Source organism: Dermacentor variabilis, chromosome 5 (assembly GCF_050947875.1).
Source record: "Dermacentor variabilis isolate Ectoservices chromosome 5, ASM5094787v1, whole genome shotgun sequence".
In the NCBI taxonomy this organism is placed as follows: Eukaryota; Metazoa; Arthropoda; class Arachnida; order Ixodida; family Ixodidae; genus Dermacentor; species Dermacentor variabilis.
The window spans coordinates 175,001,539-175,027,747 of NC_134572.1; the positions used below are offsets into that span (position 1 = coordinate 175,001,539).

Here is a 26,209-nt window from a genome sequence, read left to right on the forward strand (position 1 = left end):
GCACATCGCTAAACAACAAACTAGACGTGCAGTGGGAGGGCCCAGCACGAATTGTTCAGAAACTGTCGGACGTTAACTACGTGGTGAGTCTGCCAGGAAAGCGGAAAGCACAGCAAGTTTACCACTGTAATCTGCTCAAACCTTATAGACAAAGGGAAGCAGTGGTGTGCATGATGGTAAACGTTCCTGAAGAGCTCCCGGTCGAGCTTCCGGGACTAGGCTCAGTGACGAACAGGGAAGACACCGATCAAGTCATTAGTGACTTAATCAGTAAAGCATCGCTGTCGCCTGAGCAGAAAACCGAACTACACCAGCTCTTACAAGAGTTTCAAGGTCTGTTCTCTGAGAGGCCTGGTAGGACTTCTGTCCTTACTCATGACATAGAACTTACCTCCCCAGAGCCAGTACGATCCAAGGCGTACCGGGTGTCACCCCGCCAGAGCGATATTATGGAGGCTGAGGTAAAGAAAATGCTACAGCTCGGTGTTATTGAGGCAGGTGAGTGTGATTATACCTCCCCTTTGATTTTAGTTGAGGTACCGGGCAAGGAACCTCGTCCTTGCGTCGACTACCGCGGGCTTAATTCCATCACTAAGGATCAAATTTATCCGATCCCTAACATCGAGGAGCGCCTTGAGAAAGTTAGTAGCGCTCAGTTTATTTCCACCCTAGATCTTGTCAGGGGTTATTGGCAGGTTCCACTTACAGAAGAGGCTAGTAGGTATGCGGCGTTCATTTCACCAATGGGAACATTCCGTCCTAAAGTGTTGAGTTTCGGTTTGAAGAACGCGCCATACTGTTTTTCAAGCCTCATGGATAAAGTGTTGCGGGGACAGCAAGAATTCGCTTTACCGTATCTAGACGACGTAGCGATATTCTCCGCATCCTGGTCTGAGCATATGGCACACTTGCGGGCAGTGCTAACCCGCCTGCGCGAAGCGGGCTTGACAGTCAAGGCTCCTAAGTGCCAGTTAGCACAGGCCGAGGTTGTCTACCTCGGTCACATGATTGGTCAGGGTCGTCGCCGCCCCTCTGAAATAAAGGTGGCCGCTGTGCGAGACTTCCCGCAACCGCGCACGAAGACCGATATTCGGTCGTTCTTAGGTGTCGCCGGCTACTATCAGAGGTACATCCCCAGGTACTCTGATATCGCGGCTCCCCTGACGGATGCTCTAAGAAAGACAGAGCCTCAAACAGTCGTCTGGGACGAGACAAAGGAAAGAGCTTTTAGCGCCCTAAAGAGTGCCCTAACAAGCCAGCCTGTGCTACGATCGCCAGACTATACAAAAGGGTTCGTTGTTCAGTGCGATGCTACTGAGCGAGGCATGGGCGTTGTACTGTGCCAACGGGAAAATGGAGAAGTAGAACACCCCGTCCTGTATGCTAGTCGTAAGCTGACCAGTCGTGAGCAGGCGTATAGCGCCACCGAGAAAGAGTGTGCATGTCTCGTGTGGGCCGTTCAGAAATTGTCATGCTATCTAGCCGGCTCGAAGTTTATCATTGAGACGGATCACTGCCCTCTCCAATGGCTGCAGACCATCTCTCCCAGAAATGGCCGCCTGCTGCGCTGGAGCCTCGCTTTGCAACAATATTCCTTTGAGGTGCGTTACAAAAAGGGGAGTCTCAACGGTAACGCCGATGGCTTAAGTCGAAGCCCCTAACGTAGGAATCAGCCTCAAAATTGTTTGTTACTGATGTTTTTCTTCCTGAGGCAGGATTTTTTAACATATTGCTTTTGTTAGTGTTTCAAAGTGATGATGTGCTTTCTAGTGCAATTTTCCAATTTGTGGACGCGTTCTGAGTGATGCTAGACTACTGTAAGGAACTAGGCAGTGGTATAAAAGGGGAAAGAGCCTGGCAGGGCTTAGTGAGGGTTGTGCCGTGCTTGCTGACTGAGAGGTTGAGTTTCAGCGTAGTTCTAACGCTTGCCGGGAACGAGAACAAGAATGTGAACTCTCCCGAAGTCACTTTGCAGTGTCCTGTGCGAACCTGAACGAGAGAACGAGGCCTTCTCTGTGCGCTGCGCTCAAGAAACGTCGAGGGACGCCCGACTTCGGTTATGAGCATCATCGAGCGACATCCCTCCGGACAGCGGATGCAGTCCCCTGTCCATCGGGATCTCCTTCCCCCGGCGGGGCGGTCTGTTACGTTTCGCCTACGACGCGCGGTTTAGCCGGCGCGACTGCAACAAAGCGGCAGACATTTTGGCCCGTTCGGCGTCGCCGCTACGCTCCCCGCCAAGCGCGTCCAGGCATGTTCCGATGCCACGTGTCTTCATGTGCGTGTGTAAGTGTATGTGCCATTGTGCCCGACCGGAGGCGCTACGACAGTAGGAGTCACCTTCAGCCATTGTGCCCGACCGGAGGCGATACGACAGTAGAAGTCACCTTCTCCTCCCAGCCATTGTGCCCGACCGGAGGCGCTACGACAGTAGAAGTCACCTTCTCCTCCCAGCCATTGTGCCCGACCGGAGGCGCTACGACAGTAGAAGTCACCTTCTCCTCCCAGTCTTTGTGCCCGACCGGCGGCGCTACGACAGTATGCGTCACCTTATCACATTGTACAATCACGTGCTCGTCTATTGAGGGGTTCCTTCTTGCCCTCAACTGCGAGAGTATAAAAACAGCTGCCCCCGGACGCAAAAAGGAGGGCTCCGATTTCTTCTGTTGAGTAAAGTGCACTCCCGTCTCTCTACTTCGGTCGTCCTGACCGCCAACTCTTTGCGATGTTAAAATAAACAAGTTGTTTTGTTGTTACCAGTCGACTCATGCTTTGCCGGGACCTTCGGATGCTTCCAGTTGTACCCCAGGCCGCCAGGCCAACGCTACCCTTGGGGCTTGCGACCCAGGTGCAACAACGGGCGTCAGCGCCGAGTTCCCAACCGATCGCACCAGAGGTGCGACCACAACAACCGTTGCCATCGGTGGGATTCAAACACCAGATGGTGAACGACGTCTGATATTTTTAATGGCTTGGCGTTGCGGAATGATACATTATAGCTCCGTAATCGAAGTGTTAGTGGACAAGACTGTTATACAAGTTCAGGAGGCACTATCGATCACTACCCGAAGTTGTGCGCGGCAGAAGTTTTAACAGCTTCATTTGTCTTCGTACGTTTGGTCCTTAGATGCTTAAGATGAGGAATAAAACACAGTTTAAAATCTAAAATGATTAGCTTTTAGAAACCTGATTAGACGTTTAGTTATACTTCACGGTCGTCCCCAATTAACATTGCAGGGTGAAATGGCGTGCTTTTTTGGTATACGTGATGAAAAATATGTTTCCGTTCGAGCTGTAGTTTCACACAATAGAGTAGAAATTGATTTAAAGTTTCTCCTCAGATCTCGTAAGGCGGTTATTGTTCTTTATGTAGAAGGAAGTTGTGGGTCAGGTGTGTGTGTCCAATTTGAAGTCGGCACGAAACTTCTATGAAGCGTTCTTGGTGTCTGCAAAATTTCTATTCAACAAGCGTTGGTTTTATAACGTGGAGTTATATATATTGTCTTCCCGCTTTAATTCCCATTGCTTATAAAGAGCTCGTCGAAATTCCGCCATGCAGTCCGTTGACGGCATCTTTAAGTGCTTAATGAGATTATTTCTTGCCATAGCTGCACCCTTATCTACCTTTTCATTTGCGCTTATCTCGACATAGCTTGGAAGTTAGCAGATTATTAGAGCTTTCCCATTATTGCTTGCTCATGTTATAGTTTTCAGTATGTCTCCAAAAATTGTTACCCTGTACTTCCTGGATGCTAAAGATTGAAGTGCGCTCAAAGCGCGCTTTAAATAACTGTGTTACGGTCGTCGTCTTCTATTGCTTTGTTTGCCAGTATGTAACATGTCAAAAGTTCAGTAGTGAAGTATGAAGCGTGATTTGGTAAATGTAGGCTGTTTTGGCACCTTACTCCCATATCTCCGGAGCCTACGTGTTCGCGTATTTTGGATCCATCCGTGCAAAGCTCTGTGACGTGCCGGTATTTTTGTTCCACAGTGTAGAAATCATGCATCAAGTGCTCCTGCGGTATTTAACTGTTCAAGTTTGTTAACGTGACATCACAAATAGCGTGCAGGTTATTCCATGGAGTTACTGCTTGGGGTCGTTTCAAGACACACAAATACTCTTGTGGGATATTTAATTTACAGTAGAGGGTCTGTTGGTGTAAAGGTTTTTGTTTGGCATTGCGTAACAATGTTAAAACAAAAGTGTGATGGTTATGTGCGAATTTTCAATGCATATGTTCCCAAAAGGGAGCAACGTCTGTCGTTTAGACATGGTTCGTTCGTTTCTACATACATGCTAGCCATTGGGGATGTTCTAAACGCTCCTAGGGCAAATCGGAGAGCAAGGTTATGTACGAGATCTAATCTTCGAAGTTATGACGACCTTGCTCATCCGTACACAACTGAACCATCGGCCGACAATGCTGCGAACTAAGGATCGGTATAAGTGTAGGATGCATGTATAAGTGTAGGATGCATGCATATAATTACAGCCTTCTTCCAAGCTTATGGTGTTGTGCCTGTAAGCCACACATTGTTAAAGAACTTGAGCAAAGCATCTGGTGTGGCTTCACATAAGCGTTGATTCATTGCGTAATGAATGTTTTCTAGACCTGGTGCTGTTTGCTTGCGTGTACTAAGTGTGTTCCATAGCTCGGTGATAGTAAATAGGTTGTTATAGTATTCATTCATGCCCCCTTTGGTAGGTAATTTCTGTTTTTCCGTTATGCTTTTGTAAGATAGGAAAGTGTTGATGAAAGTTTGATGAGCTTGACACTTGGGCAAAATGTTCTCCTAAAATGTCTGTCTGATCTTAGAGTGCCATTTATATACAATGAGGAATCAATATAGCGATTGTGTAGGCTATGTAATAGCCTTCATTTTCTACACATCTTCCCACACTTTTTCGGTTGGTGTTGAACTGTTTATAGGAGGTACTAAAGCTTCCCAAGGCGTCTTTTCTGCTCGTCTACGGATGTAACGGGCTTGAGCTCACATTTATTTGAAGATTGCTAGGTGGACGTACGTTGGCTACCTTCTCAAGGTGCCTCAAGCTTTGTTTTGATTCTTTTCCACTGTACGGCATTCGTCAGTTCAACACGGTTATCGATTTTAACGCGCTAACCTCGATGTTTGGGCCGGCCTCGGAAACTCCGCCGCTTCCATGGCAGAGGTAATTGGCGCCATCCATCGGGAGGGCAGGAAAGCAAATCCGCTTCTTTTGCACGGCCTTTTAGATCGGCGCGCGCGGCGTGCACTGATCGAGGACGCTGTGCCCTCTCGCCCCTTCTTTCAACTCCTCTCCCCTTGCCCTCCCAGTAACTGCGTCACTTTAGACAGTCTTCGCGTGCACCCGCCGGCCCGGAGTAGGCTTAGACCGTTGCATGAAGTTTCATGTTTCGTAATCTGCTGTAATCGGGAAGCGTACGCTGCTGTGCCTTGACCGGCGGGGGCAGTTTCGTCAGTTTCGTGGTCCTCGATAGCTGTGTGCTTGTGCTCCGGGATGTTTCACCCGTTTCACGATTCGAACCTCTCGTGCATCGTGCAGTGGTGCACGAATACCTCAAAAACAAGCCCTGCAAGGTTCTACCGGGTGCCTAAAGGCAACAGGTAGACCCAAGCACGCAGACCCAAGGACATCAGAAGGCGCATGTAGACGAACACGGCCCTGTCCATGTGTGTGCTCCATGAGTCTCCGGACGTTGTTGCGCCTTGACTGCGTTGCACGTCCCTCTTACCGGTAAAGAAAGCTGACAAATGGATGTTCTTCCTCATTGTCACCGTGTCTGGGATTTGTTTTCCTGTGCCAAGTCTCATTCTGCAACTTCACTAACTCGCCCAGCTTTCCATTCCGCCCTCAGTGCTTTTTCTGTGTGTCACTGTTCTACAAACGTACTAGAAGCTGAAAAATTACCATTCGTGTTTATCTATTACCTGAGTAATTGCCGATGGGAAATGCGCGCGAACAACCTTCATATGTAGGCATGATACGCTTTTTTTTTCCGGAAAGCACGAGCATTGCAAATGTCCTATATATAGATTTTTGCAGTTCGTGTATATTACCCAAAGGAGTGCCCGGTAGCTATGACTTAGTGCCTTAATTGACGTAATTTTACTGCTAAGCATACCTTCGTGGTAAAAGACATGTCGTGTTGCTAGCTTATTTCACCTGGTCTTTGATTAAAAAGTAGGCCTTTTCGCGAATGTTTTTATGTGCTGCTGCAAAAGCTGACTACCTTCTGCTCCCCCTTGCCACCGTTATTGAATTTGGGCCGAAGTGCAAAATAATGTGGTAATGTGTATTTCTATTTTTAGTGCAATGTTATTTTGTTCTGCGGTGTCTGCTTTTTTATTTTGTTCAGTAGTAATGAACATGTCACGCATTTATTATACTTTTGTGCAGGTATATAAGTATTTAATTTCCTGTCTTTTTATGACTGTCAATAAAACAATCTTTGATTTTCGTGGTATTTTTAGGTATCTTGCGGGCCATTGTTTTGCCATTGCCAGTGAATTTTCGCTTTCTTTAGCTGTCATGACTACGTTATACACGTCGTCCTGTTTTGTGCAATATCTTAGTACATTCATCAGAGGCTCGTCTACACTTTGGTCTTCAGGGCGTTATATAAAAATCTTGTTTATTTTATATTTCTGAGTACATGAAACGGCCTTTGCATTTTCTAGCGTATTTTTTTCTATTTAGCTGCCTGTGAACGTTTGTGTTTAGTATTCATGTATATGTCATGCACCTTTCACTTTTGTTCATTTTTTGAGCGTGTTTCACACTAGGTTATAAGAAACATCTTTTTTCGGAAACGACGTCAATAAAGCGAGACCAAAGTTGTGTTGTCTTGGGAGTGGAATTTTTTCGTCCCGGCACATGCTGGTATAATACAAGTATGGGCAAGACTGCGTGCCTGCCAACACATAGACCACAGAGCACCAGGCGCCAGCTCGCAAGCAATGCGAATGAGCGGCGTAGCGCGCGCGCCCGCTACAAAGAAAAAGAACACGAGAACGTGCTGTGTACAGCCAAAAACAAAAGAAAAGCAAGCGGTGCGCGCATCATGGAGGAAAGGGAGCGAAGAGGGTCGCCATAATAAAAACAAAAAAAAAACGCTAGGGAGAGGAGACGCCACGCGGCTGCTGTTCCTGATGCCATGACAACGTAAACAATTGTGTGCACTGCCATTTTGCTACAGCATCGACCTCCTGATAGGGCCGTAACTGAAGGCGACCTTGGCGCTAGCGTCGAAACAGCAAAAAGGAGAAAAACTGCGAATGACGAAACTAGCGTTTCATTGGGCAAACTTGTGCCCTCAAAAATAGGCTACACTCACAGAACGGCGACAGCGGTGAACACAGTCGGCGATCACCGCATAGCTGCTCAGCAGATCAAGCGCGTCGGGTTTTATGCAACAGTCGTCAAATGTTCCAGAGTAATCGCTGGTGCCCGGGTGTCTTCCAGAAAGTTTTATGGAATTCGCGTAGCGCATACATGAAATCAGATTACGTAAGCTTTGGTGATAACAGACAGCACATAGAACCATCGACAACGTTCGAGAAACTCCCGATAAAGGTAGGCGCGTCCTGCGCTGTGCGATAACTCAAAGTATGGACAGCTGGGCTAGTTGGTTATGATTAGCATTTTGAAACATCGTTCCAGCACACAATTGAACACGGACGAGAAGAGAAAGACAACACGAACGCCGGCGTTTGTGTTGTCTTTCTCTTCTCGTCCGTGTTTAATTGTGCGCTGGAACGATGTTGCACTGTGCGATAACATTTGTTAGGCTCTGAAACATGGTCAACCGATAGAGATAAACAAGGTACACATGACAATACCCCCCTCTTAAAAAGCATCGTCCCGCGCAGAGTGATAGCATTCGTTAAACGGTGAAAACCGCTCACCCGTAAAAGATAAATAAATCCAGGTGTAAATATGAAATCTTTCGTTAATTTCTTCTGCGCTAAGACTTTGTTGTATTGTTTTTCTAACGCAACATGGTGCCTCATATATGTCCAGTTTGCTAGATGTTTACAGCAATTTCTTTTTGTTTCTGGAGATCTTCACTTTGTGCTTTTGTTTGTACTTCGATCAAGAGGTCACCAGATGCAAGGTTTTTCGCCTTGTATTCTTCGCCAATCGCTGTTTCTAAAGACTTCGTAATCTGGAAGACAGATTTCTATGCTACAGGTTCTTAGTCATCAGTTGAGTGAATAACTAGGAACTTTGGAAATGTTTAACAAACTTTTTCCCTGCTTAGAACTTCATCGAGCCCTCTTTTCAGGGACCGATCAGTTTTCTTCGAGGATACAAATTCTATATGTCATGTAGCGGATATATCGCCTGAAGTTCACGCTCATTTTCTCAGCAGGATCCCGGAGCGTCCAGCGTGATAGTCAGGCAGGACCGGGGCTTGATCAACGTCCCAAATGCCTCCGCTTGCGGTTTCTGACCCTTCACCTTACAACCTATAGCCACGGTACGAATAAAAGCGTCGGCATAGAGGCTTGGGGTCCATGGTGGTTCCAAGCACCCACACCGACTGCTCAAGGTGACTCTGCGGGCCACGTTGCCTTGCATCTCTTGCGACAAAAAAGTTCGTGGTTTTTTATTGTGCACTGCGGATGGAGTTACCGTCCTTAAGCACTTTTATTAAACCCATGTGAGGATTGTTTGGCAAAACAAGCATCTTGTTCTCTCTATCTCTAATCGTTCCAAAATAGTGTTCGAGTTATGGGACACTGCATCCCAGCGACAACTTACAACAGTGCCGGGACTGCACGCAGCCTGTCTCCCTCAGCCTCCTGTTTATCGGCGAAAGGTCAGTAATTTCTGATTCCTGGCTTCAAATTTCTATCCGGGGTTATTTTTTAACATCTGGCGATCGCATTCGACGCGTTGGATTGGGCTAAAAGGGGCTAATTTTCTATATTTTTCGACCTTTCGCCGTGGCCGGCTGCCGGCCTACGAGCCAATGGCTCATACCCGCTAGAGGGGCATGGCGGAGAGCGTAAACCCCGCTACTATCTTCCCCCTGGGAGCGACTCTGCCTCGACAGGCAGCTCGCCGCGCTCAGACGCGTCAGTATTTGCTACTGATGGAGATCGCATCCTAGCGGATGTTAACCCTCGTCCCGTCCGAGAATGGTGTACCCTCGCCTCCGGGGCGGGCGGCTGCCGATCGCCGGCCGGGAGACCGGGGGCATGCAGACTCGTGTTCTGAGCGCGGGGCCGTTGAGGCCGTGCTTTCGGCCTCCTTTCAGCGTGCTGTTGATTACCATAAACAAATAACGGACCTCATGTTCGAGAACAATTGCAAGATAACAAACAACTACCGGTCACAGATCTTGGGCCTTTTGAGAGGGATGTTACAGGAGTGTGCTGACCTGCGTGCGGTCGCGGCCCGACAATGCGGAAGGGCCGACGAGTTGCGACACCAAGTAGCACGGGCGGGAGCGGCTGGTCCGGCGCTGTGCCCGGCCGCTGTTCCTTCGGCGACCCAAGCACGATCCCATGCCGCTGTGGCCCGAGTTGGAGGTTCGGTGCCGCATGTGGGCGCACCTGGCATGCCCGCTCCTGTCGCCTTCGGCCCGGCGCCTTCGGCCGTCGACGTCGCCGCGGAGGACGAGTTGCCAAGGCGAGAACACGCCCACGTCATGTTCCTGTCGCCGCTCACCCCTACTAGCACTCCCGCGAAAGAACTCTCCCATATCCTAAAGACTAACATCGACCCGGCTAAAAAAAACATAAGCGACATTACTATACGAAAGACGTCCCGCGGCCTCACTGTCCTCACGAACGAATTAACATCTGTCCAAAGACTCAAAGAGGCGATAGAACAAAACGTCATCACAAAAACGACGATGTCGGTGCGACTCGTTGACCGGCGCAAACCCCAGGTTAAGATCACAGGCGTTGATCCTGATGTCCCGGCATGCAACATCGTTGCGCAGATCAACGCGCGCAATCCCGATGTAAAAATCGACCCTTCAACTTGCGAGTATCATTTCGTGAGCGGTCAGGCAACTTCACCTATGTGCTTGCGGTGAACCCCGCAGCGTTCCGGGCGCTCATAAGCCGCGGCCGCGTCACGGTGGGATGGACGTCTGCCACCGTGGTGGAGGACCTGCACGTCCCCACGTGCACGTTCTGTGCCTCGTACGACCATCCCCGGCGTGCGTGTCCTCTACGCGACCAACCGGAGCGGGCGGTTTGCACCAGATGCGCCGGCCAACATCTCGGCGAGCAGTGCACCGTGCGCATGGGTGATGCGACGGTGTGCTGCAGTGAGTGCCGTCGGGCAGGGCGGCCGAGTTCGCACCCGACGGGCGATAGGGGGTGCCCTCTTCTGATGGCTCGGACAGCCCGCCTGCGGTTGCGAACAGATTATGGCTAACTCCAATCCTATGGCCTGTCTGTCGCAGCGCGGTGGCTCCGCCTCGTCCGCGGAAGTCGGCGGCTTTTACGTGCGCAGGAGACAGCGTACGTGGCCGGCGGGGGCGGGGCCGCCGTGCCTTCGTCACTCATTTAAGCATGTTGCATCCCCTTTCCCTAGTCTTCCTTTCGTGCCTCCGTTCGATCTCGTGTCCTGCGTCTTCCTACACGTTTTCGCGTCCCTTTTTCATCTATGTCCCTGTCTACATTGTTTTGCGTGCTTCCTTCTTTCACACCACCACCTTTTCGAAAGCGTTCTATGTCGGAGGGTTGCAGGATCAGGGCAGAATTGTGCGCTTAGTCGGTTTTGGGCCGATAACTCTTGGCTGTGGGTCATGCCCTCGTTTGGTGGGTCGCGACCATTCGCGGACTTGGCTTCGTGCACGCGGTCTTGGTGCCATCGCCGGCGCTCTTCCTGGCTCCTGCCGTGTGCGCGTAATGATCTTGCTGACAACCATGTGCTCACCCTCCATGGATAGAGAAACACCAAATTTACCCAGGCAAATCTTGCCGGTACGCGCGATGCCACCAAGCTGCTTGTGGAGCGCATGATCGTGGGGGAATTCAGTTTTGCGTTTGTGTCCGATCCGCACACGCGCGACAACCGCATGCAGAATCTGCCCCGGTCCATCGTTTCATATCACGCTTCAGAGCACCCGCGCGTCGTCTTGCTGGCGCGGGCCCCAGACTTCGACATATTTCCTGTACACTGCTCCCAGTTGGTCTTTGCGATCCGCTGCGAACGTGCTGGGAAGGCATTCATCGTCTTAGCTGTCTACGCGCCACCTCATCGCCCGTTGGACCCCATTCTGGATGAACTGAGCCAGGTCGTCTCCCAACATCTCACACACAGCTTTATTCTGGGCGGTGATTTCAACGCTAAACATGCGCTCTGGGGGCCCGAGGAAACTTGTACAGTGCGCGCGCGGAAATGAATTGCAATTATTAAACAATTGTGACTCACTCCCGACCTTCGAGACACCATACGCTCGATCATGGATCGATGTCTCGTTAGCTTAATTCTCCTTGACAGAGCAGGGATATAGCTGGTCGGTATGTGAGGAGACGCTGTCGGACCACCGCTACATTGAATTTACACTTTTCGCGGCCACGACGACAACTGCCCGTCGTCTTACAAACTTCGCACGAGGCCAAATCCTAGAAAGTCTCCGGGACCATAACTGGTTCCGCGGCGTCTCCAGATGTCTGTATTCAACATCTGCAATGCTCGACATCGTGATAGAGGGGTTCTACACCACCTACAACACCCTCTGTAGGCGCAACATTCGAAGGGTTCGTCCGCGCAGCGACGGGGCAATGACTTGGTGGTCGCCTCTATTGCAGGAAGAGCGTGTCAGGGTGCGCGCGATAAGACGCCGTTTTCAGCGCGCGCGCGACCCTGCCATGCGTGAGACCTTTCGAGCCCAATAATGCCGCCTACGCTATCTACAAGCGTAATATGCGGCAGGCAAAGGCTGCAGCTGATCGGGCGGCGTGCCAAGACCTTACGGCACGGGCACTTTTTGGTGTGCCTTTCAGGACCGCCTTTGAAAAATCTCCACCTATAATATCTCTTCCTCCGCTACAAGGTCCGGACGGTACTCACACCACGTCCGTCTTAGACTCGGCGGCCCTCCTATTACGGACGCATGTCGCTTCGGATGACCCAACCGCTGACAGCGACTACCATCGTCGCATCCGGGCTGTGGTAGAGTCCGTATCCTGCGGTACGGGATGATTATCCATTCACTGAGGCGGAGATTGAACGAGCGGTTTACCGGGGCAATCCGCAGTCGGCGCCGGGACTAGACGGGCTTACCGCCATGTTCATTTGTAACCTGTACCGGCTACATCCGCGTTTCTTCTTTGACATCTTCAATGCCTCTCTCCGTTTGGGCCACTTCCCCTCCGTGTTGAAGGTCGGCCGGATCATCTTCATCCCAAAACCCAGTCGCCCCCCTTCTCTCCCTTCCGCATATCGGTCCATAGTAATGAACTCTATATTCGTCAAGATATTAGAATGGTTGCTAAATTTTCGCCTGTATTATTTCCTCCACACACACAACGTCCTTCATGCTCGACAATCCGGTTTTACACATGCGCGGAGCGCCCCTCTGGCTCTGTATGCCCTACAACGTCGCCTCAGTGCGCCGAAGGCTGACAAGATACCAACGGTGTTGATCTCCATAGACTTCACAGGCGCGTTTGACAGCGTGTGGCACGATTCTGTGTTGTTTTTTCTGCACCAACACCGCTGCCCCGCCAACATTTACCATCTACTGAAATCCTTCCTGACGGACCGCCAAGTAGTCTTTCGGGCAAACGCGGGAGACGCATCGGCGCGTCCGTCTATTGGAAGTCCTCAGGGCTCACCAATTAGCCCCTTACTGTGGAATTTGGTCATTTACTCGTTATTAGACCTTCCACTTCCACGGGGGGTACACATCCAGGCCTACGCAGACGACACCATTATACTCGTTTCCGGTCCGTCGCCCTTGCAGTTGCAGGCTCTTGCAGAATCTGTACTCACCTTGGTTTGCAATTGGGCTCGGCAAAACAAGGTTAAAATTAGTCACGAAAAGTCCTATTTCGTCTTTTTCAACAATGGGCACATTGGCACCTCTAAGCGGCGTCCTTCCATTAGATTGGACGGCACTTATCTAAAAACCAAAGACCACATTAAAATTCTCGGCGTGGTCTTTGATGATAAACTTAATTTCCACGCCCATGTTGATTTTCTAAAGACCAAAGCCGAGGTATTGGTTGCGGGATCTCTTAGATTTTTACGCATGCACCTTTCGCTGCGTCCCGTGCTTATACGGCGTCTATACAGACAGGTTCTGCTTCCTGTGATTGCTTACGCGTCTCCGGTGTGGTGGCCGGCTTTTCCATCATCATTCTTAACCACCCGAGTATTGTCTGTCCAGCGCTCTATTCTTGTGGCCCTTACCGGTGCATACCATACCACGCGCACCACGGCACTGCATATCCTGGCCAACTGTCCACCTTTGAATATGGAGTTGGACAGGTTGGGGGCAGAGTTCTCCATCCTAACTCTCCGCCAAATCACGCATTATGGCCAGGTCACTTTCCACCAGACCTCCATAGCGCGTCCATTCGATGACTGGTCGCATCACCCGCGCGCGGCCTGTCGCTTTTCGTTCACTCGTTTGACACCCTCCCAGGCAGCCCTACTTTCCTCCTTGCCGGCATATCACGTATACACGGACGGCGCCTTCACGACAGTCGCGGCAGGAGCGGCGTACGTGGTATTCGACCCGCGCGGCCACCTTCTTGCGGTGCGCAAGTATAAGATTCAGAATGCCACTAGCGCATACAGTGCTGAAGCCATTGCTTTTGAAGAGGCCCTCCAGTTCATAATGAACGTGCGTGGAGCTCGCATAATGCACCTATATACAGACTGCCTGTCTCTTTTGACGGCGATTTCCAGCCTTCACCCTACGGATGAACGTGTCTGGAAATTTCAACAAGTGCTGCGCCAGCTCCAACTCGTGGGTCGCGCCATACGCCTCTTCCACGTCCCTGGCCACCGGGGCGTGGTAGGTAACGAACTAGCAGACGAGGCTGCGTCATCGGCGATACGCAGTGGTTTACTTCGTTCTTGCCCCACCTCAGTTCGGTCGGTCAAAAAGACACTATTTACCGCATCATTACAGCAATAGCACTTGTACCGGCAGCGCGAGGGAAAAGGCACCAGCCTTTACAGATGGGTCGGGAGTGTACATGCCATTCCAGCTTGGTTCCCCCCGCCTCGTCTGTTCACGCATTTCTTCACCGGACACGGCCACTTTCCATATTACCTTCATCGTTTCCGCCGTATTGCCTCTGATGGGTGCGCGTGTGGTACCCCTAATGTAGATGGCATTCACAACATGACCTCATGCCCACGCACCGAAGTTGTTGCTTCGCGGTTGCGCCGCCTTCTTAATATCGATGCCCTTTCTCCCGACATGTACCCCGCAATCATAAAAACCGCACGATCCCGCGCCCTGCTCCGGCAACTCATAAGGCTTGTAACCCTCTCTGTTCCTTCCCCTTCTGTTACTGTGTCTCCTTCGCTTCCCGATGCCCACTAATTCCCTCCTTCTTATGACTCTCGGTTCACCATTTCATATTACTCTCGCATGACTGTTCTTGGCCATCCACACTGCATAAGCCAACTATGGCGGGCCTTCCCCGTGCTGGATGGCCCTAACCGCATGCTACATTCCCATTTCTCTGCATTTCATCTTTCCCATTTTCCCTTCCCCATTTGTATACTCTTATACAAATTGTGCAGCAGTTTAGCCAGAAGAACGTTGACGTCACCGTCGAGATGACCTTTATCCGGACCATTCAAGTCGACCCAGCGCGACAAGACCACGCGGCAAGAGCACGACCACGAAGAAGCACTGATGCTTTGGTTCTTATCTACAATAAAACAGCTGCGCGTCACTGCGTGGGCATTGATGGGTTGCCCTGGGGAGGGCGTGGGTTTGGGCGCATGCGCAGTTTGCAGACCTATTTCTTAGGAGGCAGTTTACACTTTACTGCTCCCCTCCTCTCTCTCAGTGACATTGTTTTATACAACACCTTGGCCTAATTGTAAGCTTGCCTCCGCCTTCTTTTCTTTTTATCAATTGGTTTTTCTCTAAAACCGATTTGGGCTGCCTTGGCGGCTCCTTTTTATTTATTTTATATTAGGTTTTATACCCGTTATACCTTACCGGTGGTGCGGGTTTGCCCCTACTTTATTTTTCAATTCTTTTTCGACCAAGGGGCCACATAAAGCCATAAAGCCAGGGAGGGTCCAAACCCCACGTGCTCTGGTGCGTGATGTTGTATAACACCTAACGCCTACTGACGCAGATGCCCCGGTGGAGACGCGCCAAACTAAGCGCAACTTCTTGTCGTACGGGTTGTTTGTAGGTTATCTCTGTACGTCACGATATTTGGGGGTATAGGGGTCAGAAACTGCTGGCGCAGGCACCCGTAGAGATCCCTAACAACACCATGACCGTGTCTCGCCGATAGCTGGACGGACGCGGCATGCACGTAAAAAAGCACATACTCTGCGACATAATCCCGGAATTTACGTGCATTACTGCCGACTATGAAGTGATTTGCATAAAGAGCAATATGAACATGTACGTGGCGTTTTACCGCCCACCGTCTGGTGATATGAGTGTATTCCTGGAATTTATTGAGGAGATGTTAGAATACTCAACAATTCACCAGTATAACACTCTAATAGGTGGTGACTTTAACATAAACCTTCGCAAGGATAATTTGACCTCCCGGGAATTCCTTAACAAACTTTACGCTTGTGGCTACAATAACGTCATTACTACGTCAACACGCGTAACGACAACTTGCCAGTCCATACTAGACTTGTTTATCGTCAGCATAGACACTGATGTAAGCGCAGCTGGCACGGTATGCGCCGGCGTAAGTGACCACTGTCCTGTCTTTATTGCTTTTCCTAAAACTACTGAAAATGAAATAACTTGCCAGGATATAGTTAAACATAGATGTATGTCTAGCAGAAATATGACTTCATTCCGCAGGCGTATGTTGAGGGAAGATTGGTCTTCTGTTTAGGATAAGCTAGACCCAAATGAGAGCTATCGTGAATTTTTATCTATATTCACTAGTCATTACAACACATCTTTTCTTTACGTAAGCACCAAAGCTAACAGAAAAAGAAGAAAACCTTGGGTAGGGCGCGAGCATATCAAAATGATCAAGAAAAAAGGTCGCCTTTTTAAGAAGTTTTTGCGCACATGCGATGTTAAGGAATTTGAGGCCTTTAAAACTTACAGAAACAAACTGCCGCGTTGAAAAAGGCAAAGGCCTCCTACTATAACCACATGTTTTCTGGCATCTGTCGACGGCGCCCAAACCAAGTTTGGAAAGCCATCAGGCACTGAACCGCAAAGCGGGTCAGGATACATTGACGGAAATAACCATTAACGGGAACAAACTTTCCGGTGTGCATCTAGCCGAGCACTTCAGTGAGCACTTTGCTAATGCGGTGCAACCACTGGGAAGCATTGCTCATACTAACATTAATTACCATAATACTGACACAATTTTTCTCGCACCTACAGATGAAGCAGAAATAGTATGCACATTTCTTTCTCTAAAAAACAGTAAAGCTGTCGATGTCGATGGATTTCAGGTAGAGGCGATTAAGCACGTAATTGACCTCCTTGCTCCTTGTTTAACCTACGTGTTTAATCTAGTCTTTCAGTCTGGCTGTTTCCCAAATCTCATGAAAATCTCAAAAGTTTCTGTTATATTTAAAGGTGGAGATATTAATGATGCTAATAATTACCGACCAATTTGTATAATTCCTGTATTCTCCAAGGGATTAGAGAAGATAATATTCTGCCGCGTAAATAGCTTCTTCAACAAACACAATATACTTTCGGAGTATCAGCACGGTTTTCAACGTGGTAAATCTACACAGACTGCACTGTTAGCTCAAAAAGAACTGATAATTAATAACATCGAAGAAAGAAAGCTTACGCTGGGCGTTTTCATTGGCTATAGCAAAGCCTTCGATACCCTAAACCATAACATTTTACTCGGGAAATTAAGTGCTTATGGGGTACGTGGTGCAGCTAATTCAGTATTTAGTTCGTATCTGTCTGAAAGAAAACAATGCGTCTCAATTGCTAACTGTTTTTCATCTTCTAAAACCATTTCTTGTGGCGTACCTCAAGGAAGCATTTTAGAACCAATGCTCTTCAATATCTACATAAATGATATTGTTAAGATAAACAATGACGCCTCATTCCTGCTCTACGCGGATGACACTAGTATTTTTTTTTTGGACAATATCCAACTGAAATTGTTGCGAGAACTCAAAGTGTACTTTCAGATGTGCTGCAATGGTCTACAGCTAATGGCCTACGAATAAATGCGACAAAAACAAAAGCTATCTTTTTCAGATCCCGAGGCACTAAAGTCAACGTCAACCAATCATTAACGCTTGAGGGAATACCCGTCGAAATAGTGGAGAAACAAACAACTGGGCGTGACTTTTTCTGCTCATATGGCATGGACGTGTCATATTGAATCACTGACTAAATCGTTATCGCGTGCTGCTGGTGTTCTGTCACGATGTAGGCACTTTCTTCCAGAAAATGCTAAACTTCAGATTTATCATGCTCTGTTTTCTTCCCATATAAATTACTGCCTGTTAATCTGGGGCACCACAACCTTTAGTAACATAAATACAATTCACCTATTGCAGAAAAGAGCACTTCGGTATATTGCAAACGCCCCGCGCAATAGTTCTACAGTTACATTGTTTACCCGCTATAAAATATTCAGTGTGAAACGCATGTTCGATTTTCGTTTAATGTATGCTTATTTCTTTTCAAACGAGCAATTCAAAGTTTTTATTAAAGATTTATCTAATATAAGCATGCGTTACACTGATTCACGCACCCGTAGCACCGACAAGTGGCTTGTTCCTCGTTCCCGCACGACCTATTTTTTGCAGTCTCTTCAATTCACACTGCCGTCCCTACTTAATAAATATGAAGAGAAAGACGCCAACTTTTCTACATTTACAAAAAAAGAAATGCCTGAATTTTTTCTAACTCTTGTCTAATGTGTTTTGTACTGCCCGAACATGATCAAGTATGTTTCATTATTCCTTGTAACACGTTTATTTTCGTCATTTTATGATGTGTGTTCACGTGAACATTGAATATTTCAACTATAATGTACAACTGTTCTGGAGTGTACTTATATATTGACATTATTTGTTCTATTGTTCCGTTGTTGTATTTGCACAACCTCTTCTTAATTTTTTTTGAACTGCATATTTTACTTGATTATTGTAAATTTGTTTTTGAACGTATGAATCGTAACACCGCTGTCATGTACGTGGGCCTTTAGGTATTTTCAAGTGGTGTTACTACCGCTTTTCGCCTAAGGGACCCCCAACTGTCGTTGGAAATAAAGATTTGATTGATTGATTGATTCATTGATTCATTGATAAACCATCATTTCCCCTTCCTTTTTACACTTCACCGCATTCCACGCAGGATAACAATCTTGGACCCCTGTTGTGCTCAAAACTCTTGGCTCATAGCTAACCTGTCGCGTCTGTTAAAACACGCACTGCCCTTGGTTTTTCTCACCATCTTTTCTCTATTATCCCGTCGCGTATGAAGCTTTTGACAAAGCGATCACAGTGCACCTTTGGCTACTACCGCGAAACACGCATCAGCGATACCACGTAACCCCACCACCTTCCTATTTTCTTTTATGTGCATAGTTGGCTTGCAAATGAACCTTCAAGAAATTTGGCGAGCTTTCTTACTTAATTACAATAAAATACATTATAATTGATGGCTTGCTCTGCGTTCAAGGAATTGAGCCAAACCAAGATTGCGGAGTCGTCGGCTATATACCAGAACAATAATTAGCCCCTCAAAATATTTTGTCTTGTCTTTTAAAACCTTGGTCCCCACCTAGCCTATACATCAGATGCTCAAATCAATCTTGGTTATCTCGTTCTTTTTCCCTTACTCTTCAAACGCATCCCTTGCGCAACTTCTTAACAGCTGTAGTCAAGGTTTTTCTTAAAATTATCAGTTTACTATGCCGTGTACTGTGTAAGGAAACATGTCAATGTATCAAGAATAGAGCAGTGGAAAATACGTAACAGAAGCGTAGAACGACAACAATTTGTCCAGTTGTTCTCAGTTCGGTGTCATGTCTCGCGCTGCTTTCAACACACTGCAAGTTTGTCAACTCGCCCCACTTGCCAATGTACTTTTGCATGTCAAGGTGTGGCTATCAGTTCTATCACTCAACTGGCACTCGAGCTGCAAGTGCCAGCGGGCGGTTTCTCTTTTCTCTGAAGAATCAGTGGGAATATCCTCGACAGTGGCCACACTGCACCTTGTGCCAGGCTTCTTGCTCCGTGCCAGCGAGTACGCCCCTTCCGCAGAAGCGGCGCCTGAGTCGCGTCTCCAGGTCCGGGTTCTCGCCCTCTGGTGGCCGGCAGCAGGAGGCGGGAACCGAGCAGCGCTCCGTGCTCGGATTCGACTTGGAACAGTTGAAATAGATGTTGTGGCCCCAGTCGCGGTAGCGTTCGCTCGTCACGCCGCAGCACTGAAATGACGCCTGCATTTGTCGAGGTGTGAGCGCGCACGGATTAGGAGGGATATGCGTCGATTCGTACGAGCAGACTCACGTTATGTCCAAGACGAAAGCTTCGAGAAGGCAGCTTTGAGAAATTCTTTAAAACTGATGGTAGCGCTAAAAGATACGAACACGCGGTGAAAAGACGACACGACGACGAGGGAGCGCCACTAACAACTGGTTTATATTTGAAAAGGGTTAAAATTTAAGAGAAGCGCAACACATCCGCACAACCGAACTGCTCCAGCCTTCTTTTGCAAATAATGATATCACAATGACGCAAGCAGTCACGGGAAGTGAAATGATGAAACCAAGCAGCAAGAAGTGAAACAAATTACAAATAAAAGGCAGCAACGGACGAAAAGCCATATGGTACGGTTTTACACATCTCTCCAGAAGTGTGCGCTCAGCCGAGTACAAATTTATCAAAACATTGCTGGTGCACAGACCCGCCTTTTTTGTATGTGGAATGCGTCCAGCAACACTCTAGCTTTCGCGCTTACACTTCTGCCCAGAATCTTTGCTTATTTGAACCGTGGCACGCACTCGCAAACCATCACATGCGAAACTAAATTTGCAAGCTTGCCTGTGTTTGTTAAATTTTGAGACTGTTCCCTTAAGCGGTCATAGAGGCAATATATCTGCCCGATATAGCACTTGCTGCAGGACAGGGGAATAAAGTATACCACTCCTAGGGCGCACCTGACGAGACTGCTTTTTGCAACCGCGCTGGCCCTCACCAAAGATGCGCGGGCACAGCTTCGCCAACTTGTTTGGCGCGCATTTTTGCTGGCCACATTTTTGAGGTTGTCGAAAACATTATGAATGTAAGGCATCACCTGAAGTTTGGTCTTCACGTGCTCAGGTGCAGCCTTCATTCGTTGGTGTCCAAATTTCTTCAGTGGAGTTTCAGTGGTTGCTAAAAGCACCGAGCAAGGGAAGCCTGTGGCCAAAAGCCTGCGAACTTTATTGTCGAAGCTAAAGGGCATTTCGTGTGGGCACGACTTTTGAAGCGCCTATTCCATTCATAGCGATGCAATTCGGTCTTTGAGTGAGACGATTCATAGGGCAAAAGCTCTTTCTTTGCACGTGGGAAATATGCCCAACAGGTGTGTCCCTTAGTTATCCTCAGCCTGAGGTATAAAACGCGTATCTCGCCATTTTGTGGTACTTCATACGTAAAGGCCAGACCTTTACCACGTTCGTTAAAAGTATTTAAGAATTGTCGAACAGAATCTTCACTGTTCTGTCAAACTGTCAAACACCCTCCTTCATTTGTGTCAGCTATTAGTCAATAACAACAGCGCATGAGAATCTGCTTTATATACGAAATAAAGCAGCTGCAAAAGAGCGAGCAGCTGGCTTCTTCTGAAAAGAAAGCGCTTGAAGAAAGGTAACCTCACGCACCACTTGTGAGCTCCGCACGTCGCAAACGGCTGCAAAATTTTGGCCGAGATGTCAATTCACAGCAGTATGTGCTATCCGTGGACTGTGTGTGTGTGTGTGCGTTTTTTTTATCAGTCCTGAGGGTTGGCGCAGGACCCCTTTAAAGCTCGCGTCTGCCCGCTTCATTGTGATGTAAACAAAATGAAATGATAAATTCTCACCTGGGCAGTGTCGACGAGCCGCGCGTAGTCTGCATTATCACGGTAGCTAACGATCATGTCGATGCTGAACAAGCTCTCGGCGCTCTGCAGAGAAGGTAACAGCGCACAAGAAACAAGTGAGTGGCCCTCTTTTTTAAACTCCACAATTTCCCCAGAATAGGGCAGTGCGTCATGCAAAATACCAAATACCGGCACGTTTCAGTGGGGGAGACAGTGCGAGGTCCCGAGAGGTAAGGCAGTTTTAGCTTGTCCGCAAGCTCATAGCCGTTGACGGAATACCAGGCTATCGGACAGGTAAACATGAGCGATCGTGTTCGCAGCGCCACAAAGAGGCGAACAGTTTTCAAGCATATTCTACTTACCTGCTGGTGCAAAGTTTTCGGAGCGACATCATCGTTAAAATGAAGCCTTTCTAAAATCCTCGTTCGTCAAAAGAACCCGTGTACCACCAAAGCGTTTTGTTGTTTTTTTCGTTGTAGTTGAAGAGCTGGAAAATTGTTAGGTTCTGGAATATCCCTAAGTATGTTCGATTGGTGAACGTTCGCAACCCTAGCAGTAACTTAATTTACCAAAACTAATCACAACAAATTGCATGGTGAGATTTAGCATTCAGCAAGTGCATACGTCAACTGTAGAAAGACGTGCCTGTGGCAGCAGCTGTGCTCGTTGACGCCAATTTTAACGCTCAGTTTTTGTTTCTCACGGCATTCGGACAAATCAGTACTGCACCGAGCTTTCAGGTGGACTCGGGGGAACGGGAGTGTAATAGTACCTAACCTACATAGAATTCCAGCAGTTTCTATAGGTCTTTAAAAACATAGGACCGAGCGTTTGTTGGACAACTTTCTTCTCACCTAGGGCGCAAACTGCGCTTGCTCAGAATAGAAGTTGCTTTTCTTTCTCTCCTTTGACAAGGGCCTACAATACACAATTTACAGGGATAATGTCGTCCAACTGGCTTAATTCTTGTTGCAAAAACTTCAGAGTGTATATCTTTTTTGTGTAAAAGTGAACTTGATTTATGATCATACAATGTGAAGGTAAACGCAAACTTTGCAGTTTGCTCATTCGTTTGATGTAGATACAGCAGTAAATTGGGAGTCCTAGGCGCCGTGCCAGCAAATTTACTATCGCTATTCAATTACAAGGACACTCCAAGCACATTTACGACATCGTCGTCAACGTTGGCGTCAGCATTGTCGTCGCCCTGATGTCCCGTATATAGTAAAGGTGCGATAACAGCACGCTGTGTGCTGTTGGTGCGAGTGAACGCGTGCAAAGGTGAGCCGAGAAGCATGATGGCTCGATCTCGTGCGCGCAAAGGAGGAAGGCGAGTAGGAAGTGCGCCGGCTTGCAGCGCGCGCATACAGCAAAGAGAGAGAGAGAGAGAGGAGGGGTTAATTCGGCGGCGGCTGCCCATGGTGCGGCTGAGCTCGACCGCGCGGGCTTATCGTGAAAAAAGGCTATGGTCGACTCGTGGATACAGAGTATGGGCATGCTGAGTGCTGATAACTTCCTGTGCACTGTGTTCTTGCTGCTGAGTTCGCTGTGAAGAGAGAAGCAGCACCAAGGTCATTTCGCTCGCTACTGCTGCCCTTCCTCAAGACAGCGTTCTGACGCTGAGTGTCAAGATGTATTAAGATGTGTCGAGATGTATGATCGAGATATGTCGAGATGTATTAATGTTTGCCTGTCCGCGCGTGTCGCCATGCTTGTTAATTCAGTTAGTAAGCGAATGCTTACAGCAATTAATGTAGCTGACAAAACGACTGACCTTGCTTCTTATAGCCGTCTAATAACTTGCTATCGCAATCAATACTTCGCCTGTCGGGCGAAGCTGCAACTTATTCCTCACGTGCACGGACGCTAGGACACTAGGACACTAGACAAATGGGAAAAGCTTCGGTAAATTATTTACGCTACGTTAGCTTTTGTTAAAGCGGTTCAAAACGCTTACATTCTGTAAAACGCCCTCGACAGCTGTAGCGACAGTTTTAGCGACGTTGAGTCAAAATGTAGAGAAAGTTTAGCGAATTTTTATTTTAAATCTAACGACACGCGTCAAAAAGATACGAAAAGGCTGACTCTCTGTTGTTTGCAACTAGGCCCCTCCACTTCATACAGACCACCCTTCTCTGATAAGAAAGCACTTGCTTCGGGGCAAACTAGTGTTTTCATATTCTAATAAGCTGTAAACCCCGAAATATTCTCATGAGACAACTGCTGAGCTGATTGTAATGAAGTATGTTGTAGGAGAGAAATCTGAATTCGAACGAATGTGGCAAGTATAATTTCGATTCGGAGCCTCAGTTTTACTAAAACTGTCGCAAATGGAGAACGTAAAAATATACGAGCAATGTTTACAAAATCTGTACCCAATGAATAGATGTCGCATTTCTGTCGATGGTAATTGGCAGAGCATCTAAAGCGGACCAACTTGGTAGACGAGTTGACAACTTACGTGAAGATGCTGCAGTATTTACGAAAGCTTTGCAAAACTTCTACTAACACATTAGTGGTATTTTGCACAGTGGTGCATAAAGTAAATTTTGTCCGCTTTAGATGTGTCAATAAGCCTTGTTTACATAATTACATAAGTTACATAATTTTTATTGCTGAGTTAAAGGTTGATGTTTGAGCTCTTTTCTTAATTTTGCAAGGTTCAGCAATTTTTTGAAGAATGATTGATCAGCTAACAAAGAAAGTGTTGGCTCTAATCAATATATTTTAACCTTGTTTTAGGACGACAGCTCTCATCAGTTGCCAACCACAATGATTTCGCCGACTGCATGTGTTAAGCTAGGAGCTCCTCACGTAATGAAAGCTTCGTCTTAACGATTGAAGTTTCTTGCGGTTGACGTGCAATCACCCAGTGCTAGTTCATGCAGTGTTCGGCTCACATACTTTGTTAAGCTAAACCAATGCCGGGACACGCACAAAGCTTTAGTGAACTGAAAGTACTGCTGGAAATACTAAGAAGTACTAAACGAAACGCTTAGTGTTTAAAGCGTCTGCGCCCTTTCCAATGATATGATCAATCGCGTCTCTGGATCGAAACGTTGGTGCATATTCTCTATGGCCATGTTAAACTATCCGAACACCATTTACGACGTATACACCAGCGCCACTACGCAACTACTTACGCTTCAAATTCATCCACGATATAGTGACACTTGTTGTTAACGCTTTCCCTCTCCGTTGCGTCAGCCATGTGATATACCTATATCTACGTCTACTCGGCGAGAAACCGACGCCAATTCCAGAGAAGGATGCAAAAGGCTCCTGATGCTGCGCATTAGTTGCTGCAAGGCGATAGCAGACCCAGGGTCGTCACCTACATGCACTTGCCTCCAGGAGCAGCTCACGTTCCCAACCGCATTGTATTCCTCCCGTTGCAATCTTTGACTTTGGGACCCTCATCTGTATATTGTATGTTACCAACGCATTGTATTTAAAGAATAATAAACTGAAACTGAAACTGATAGCGAATATATCGTGCGCTAGTGACAGGGCCGGCCCGCCAAGACACTGTATTCGAATAAACCATCTCCCGGATCAGTCCATTTTCGATTACGCTATCTGCGAGATTGGCCCAGTTTGCTCGGTGAGACAGTGGACACACCAACCCTTGCAGAATTAATGCATAATATTCAACTGCATCTCAATCAAAATTCTCGTTTGAAGGCAACAGAATGTGAATAGAAATACGTAATTTTCTATAGTGAAATTTCTAAGGCAAGCAAAGAGAAATTCGCTAAGTAATAAACGCCGTGCACGGGTTAAAGTTTGCGCTATCACGAAAATCAGGAGTTTCACAGGAACCTCAAGATCGTCCAAACCAATAACGAGATTTATCGTTCCACCGAAGCACTTCAGATGGTGTAGGGCAATACGTGGTGGGTAACAAAGTGGCCAGGTGTGGCACGCGAGGCAGGCGTTTCCGTGCGGTCGAAACAGCCCGGGTGAGTAACGGGCACTTCAGAATGCTGGAGGGATGAGGAGCGCCGCCAACGGAGCTGAAGTGCTCGCACCTCGATAGTGCACGATATGAGACCGGAGCAACACCGTCAGAGGTCGTGGCTGCAAATTTAGTGCACGTTTGCCTCAGACCACTCAATACACCACGATGAGGCATGAGCACGGCCGCCCTGCAGGAACACCAGGGATTGTGGACATATGCCAGTAGGTGACCGAAAACTGCCCTGCCTTTAATGCAGGGCATTTTGAGCGGAGCGTGAAGGTGGCTTTCTCGATTTTGCGGCTAAATTTACACTACGTGTCCCTCGCATGATAGCAACACATCGGTGTAGATGACGTAGCGTAGGCCCCTGTAGTGTCTGTATAATGACTACCGCCCTAAATAAAGTGCGTACTTACGCTGGTACTGACGAAAAATAGGCCGAGGCTGCCTACGGCGAGGAGCTTGGAGAAATAGTCGAGCCCTGTGAGGCCCCTTATGTACCAGCGCAGGAAGCAGACGTTCTCACGCAGCGCCCCGACGAAGCCCAGGAAGCTGACGACGGCGAGGATGCCCGAGACGATGAACGCCGTCACCTCCAAGTTGACCATGAAGCTGACCAGCAATGACCGGTTGCGAAAGGAGATCTCGTGGGAGCGCTCCACCATGCTCACGACCTGCGAGTCACGACAGCGTTATGGGCTGTCGCTAACCAACGCGAAAGTATACCCTGACGTTTCCATTATGAAGGAATTGTTACCTTGGTGCTAACTCCGATTTTCCTGTTCAAATAAACACTCTGAGCACAGTATAAAGAACACGTGTGTGAAAAACAATCGGATATAGCAAAGTATACCTGAAATGCTTCTGACAGACATTAGCGTGGAACAAATGTGCGCATATATGCACATAACGAATATCGGATATAACAAAGTTCTCCTCACGTCAGATGTGTCTTTGTTATAACGAGGTTTTAGCTGCACAATAAAAGCAGAAATGCCCTCATTACACAACCGTCGAACCGATTAGACTGAAA

General features: G+C 47.9%; 1 protein-coding gene across 1 annotated transcript in view; it reads right to left on the minus strand.

Moving 5' to 3' along the window:
* The window catches only part of LOC142583715 (tetraspanin-33-like), a 37,621-nt gene extending 11,780 nt beyond the window's left edge, over positions 1-25,841 (minus strand). The window contains exons 1-3 of the mRNA XM_075694204.1: positions 25,593-25,841; positions 21,216-21,299; positions 19,366-19,590 (exon numbers count right to left, since the gene is read on the minus strand). Coding sequence (XP_075550319.1) covers positions 19,366-19,590; positions 21,216-21,299; positions 25,593-25,841 — 558 coding nt within the window. The remainder of the gene's footprint in view (positions 1-19,365; positions 19,591-21,215; positions 21,300-25,592) is intronic.
* Between the last annotated feature and the right edge of the window lie 368 nt (positions 25,842-26,209).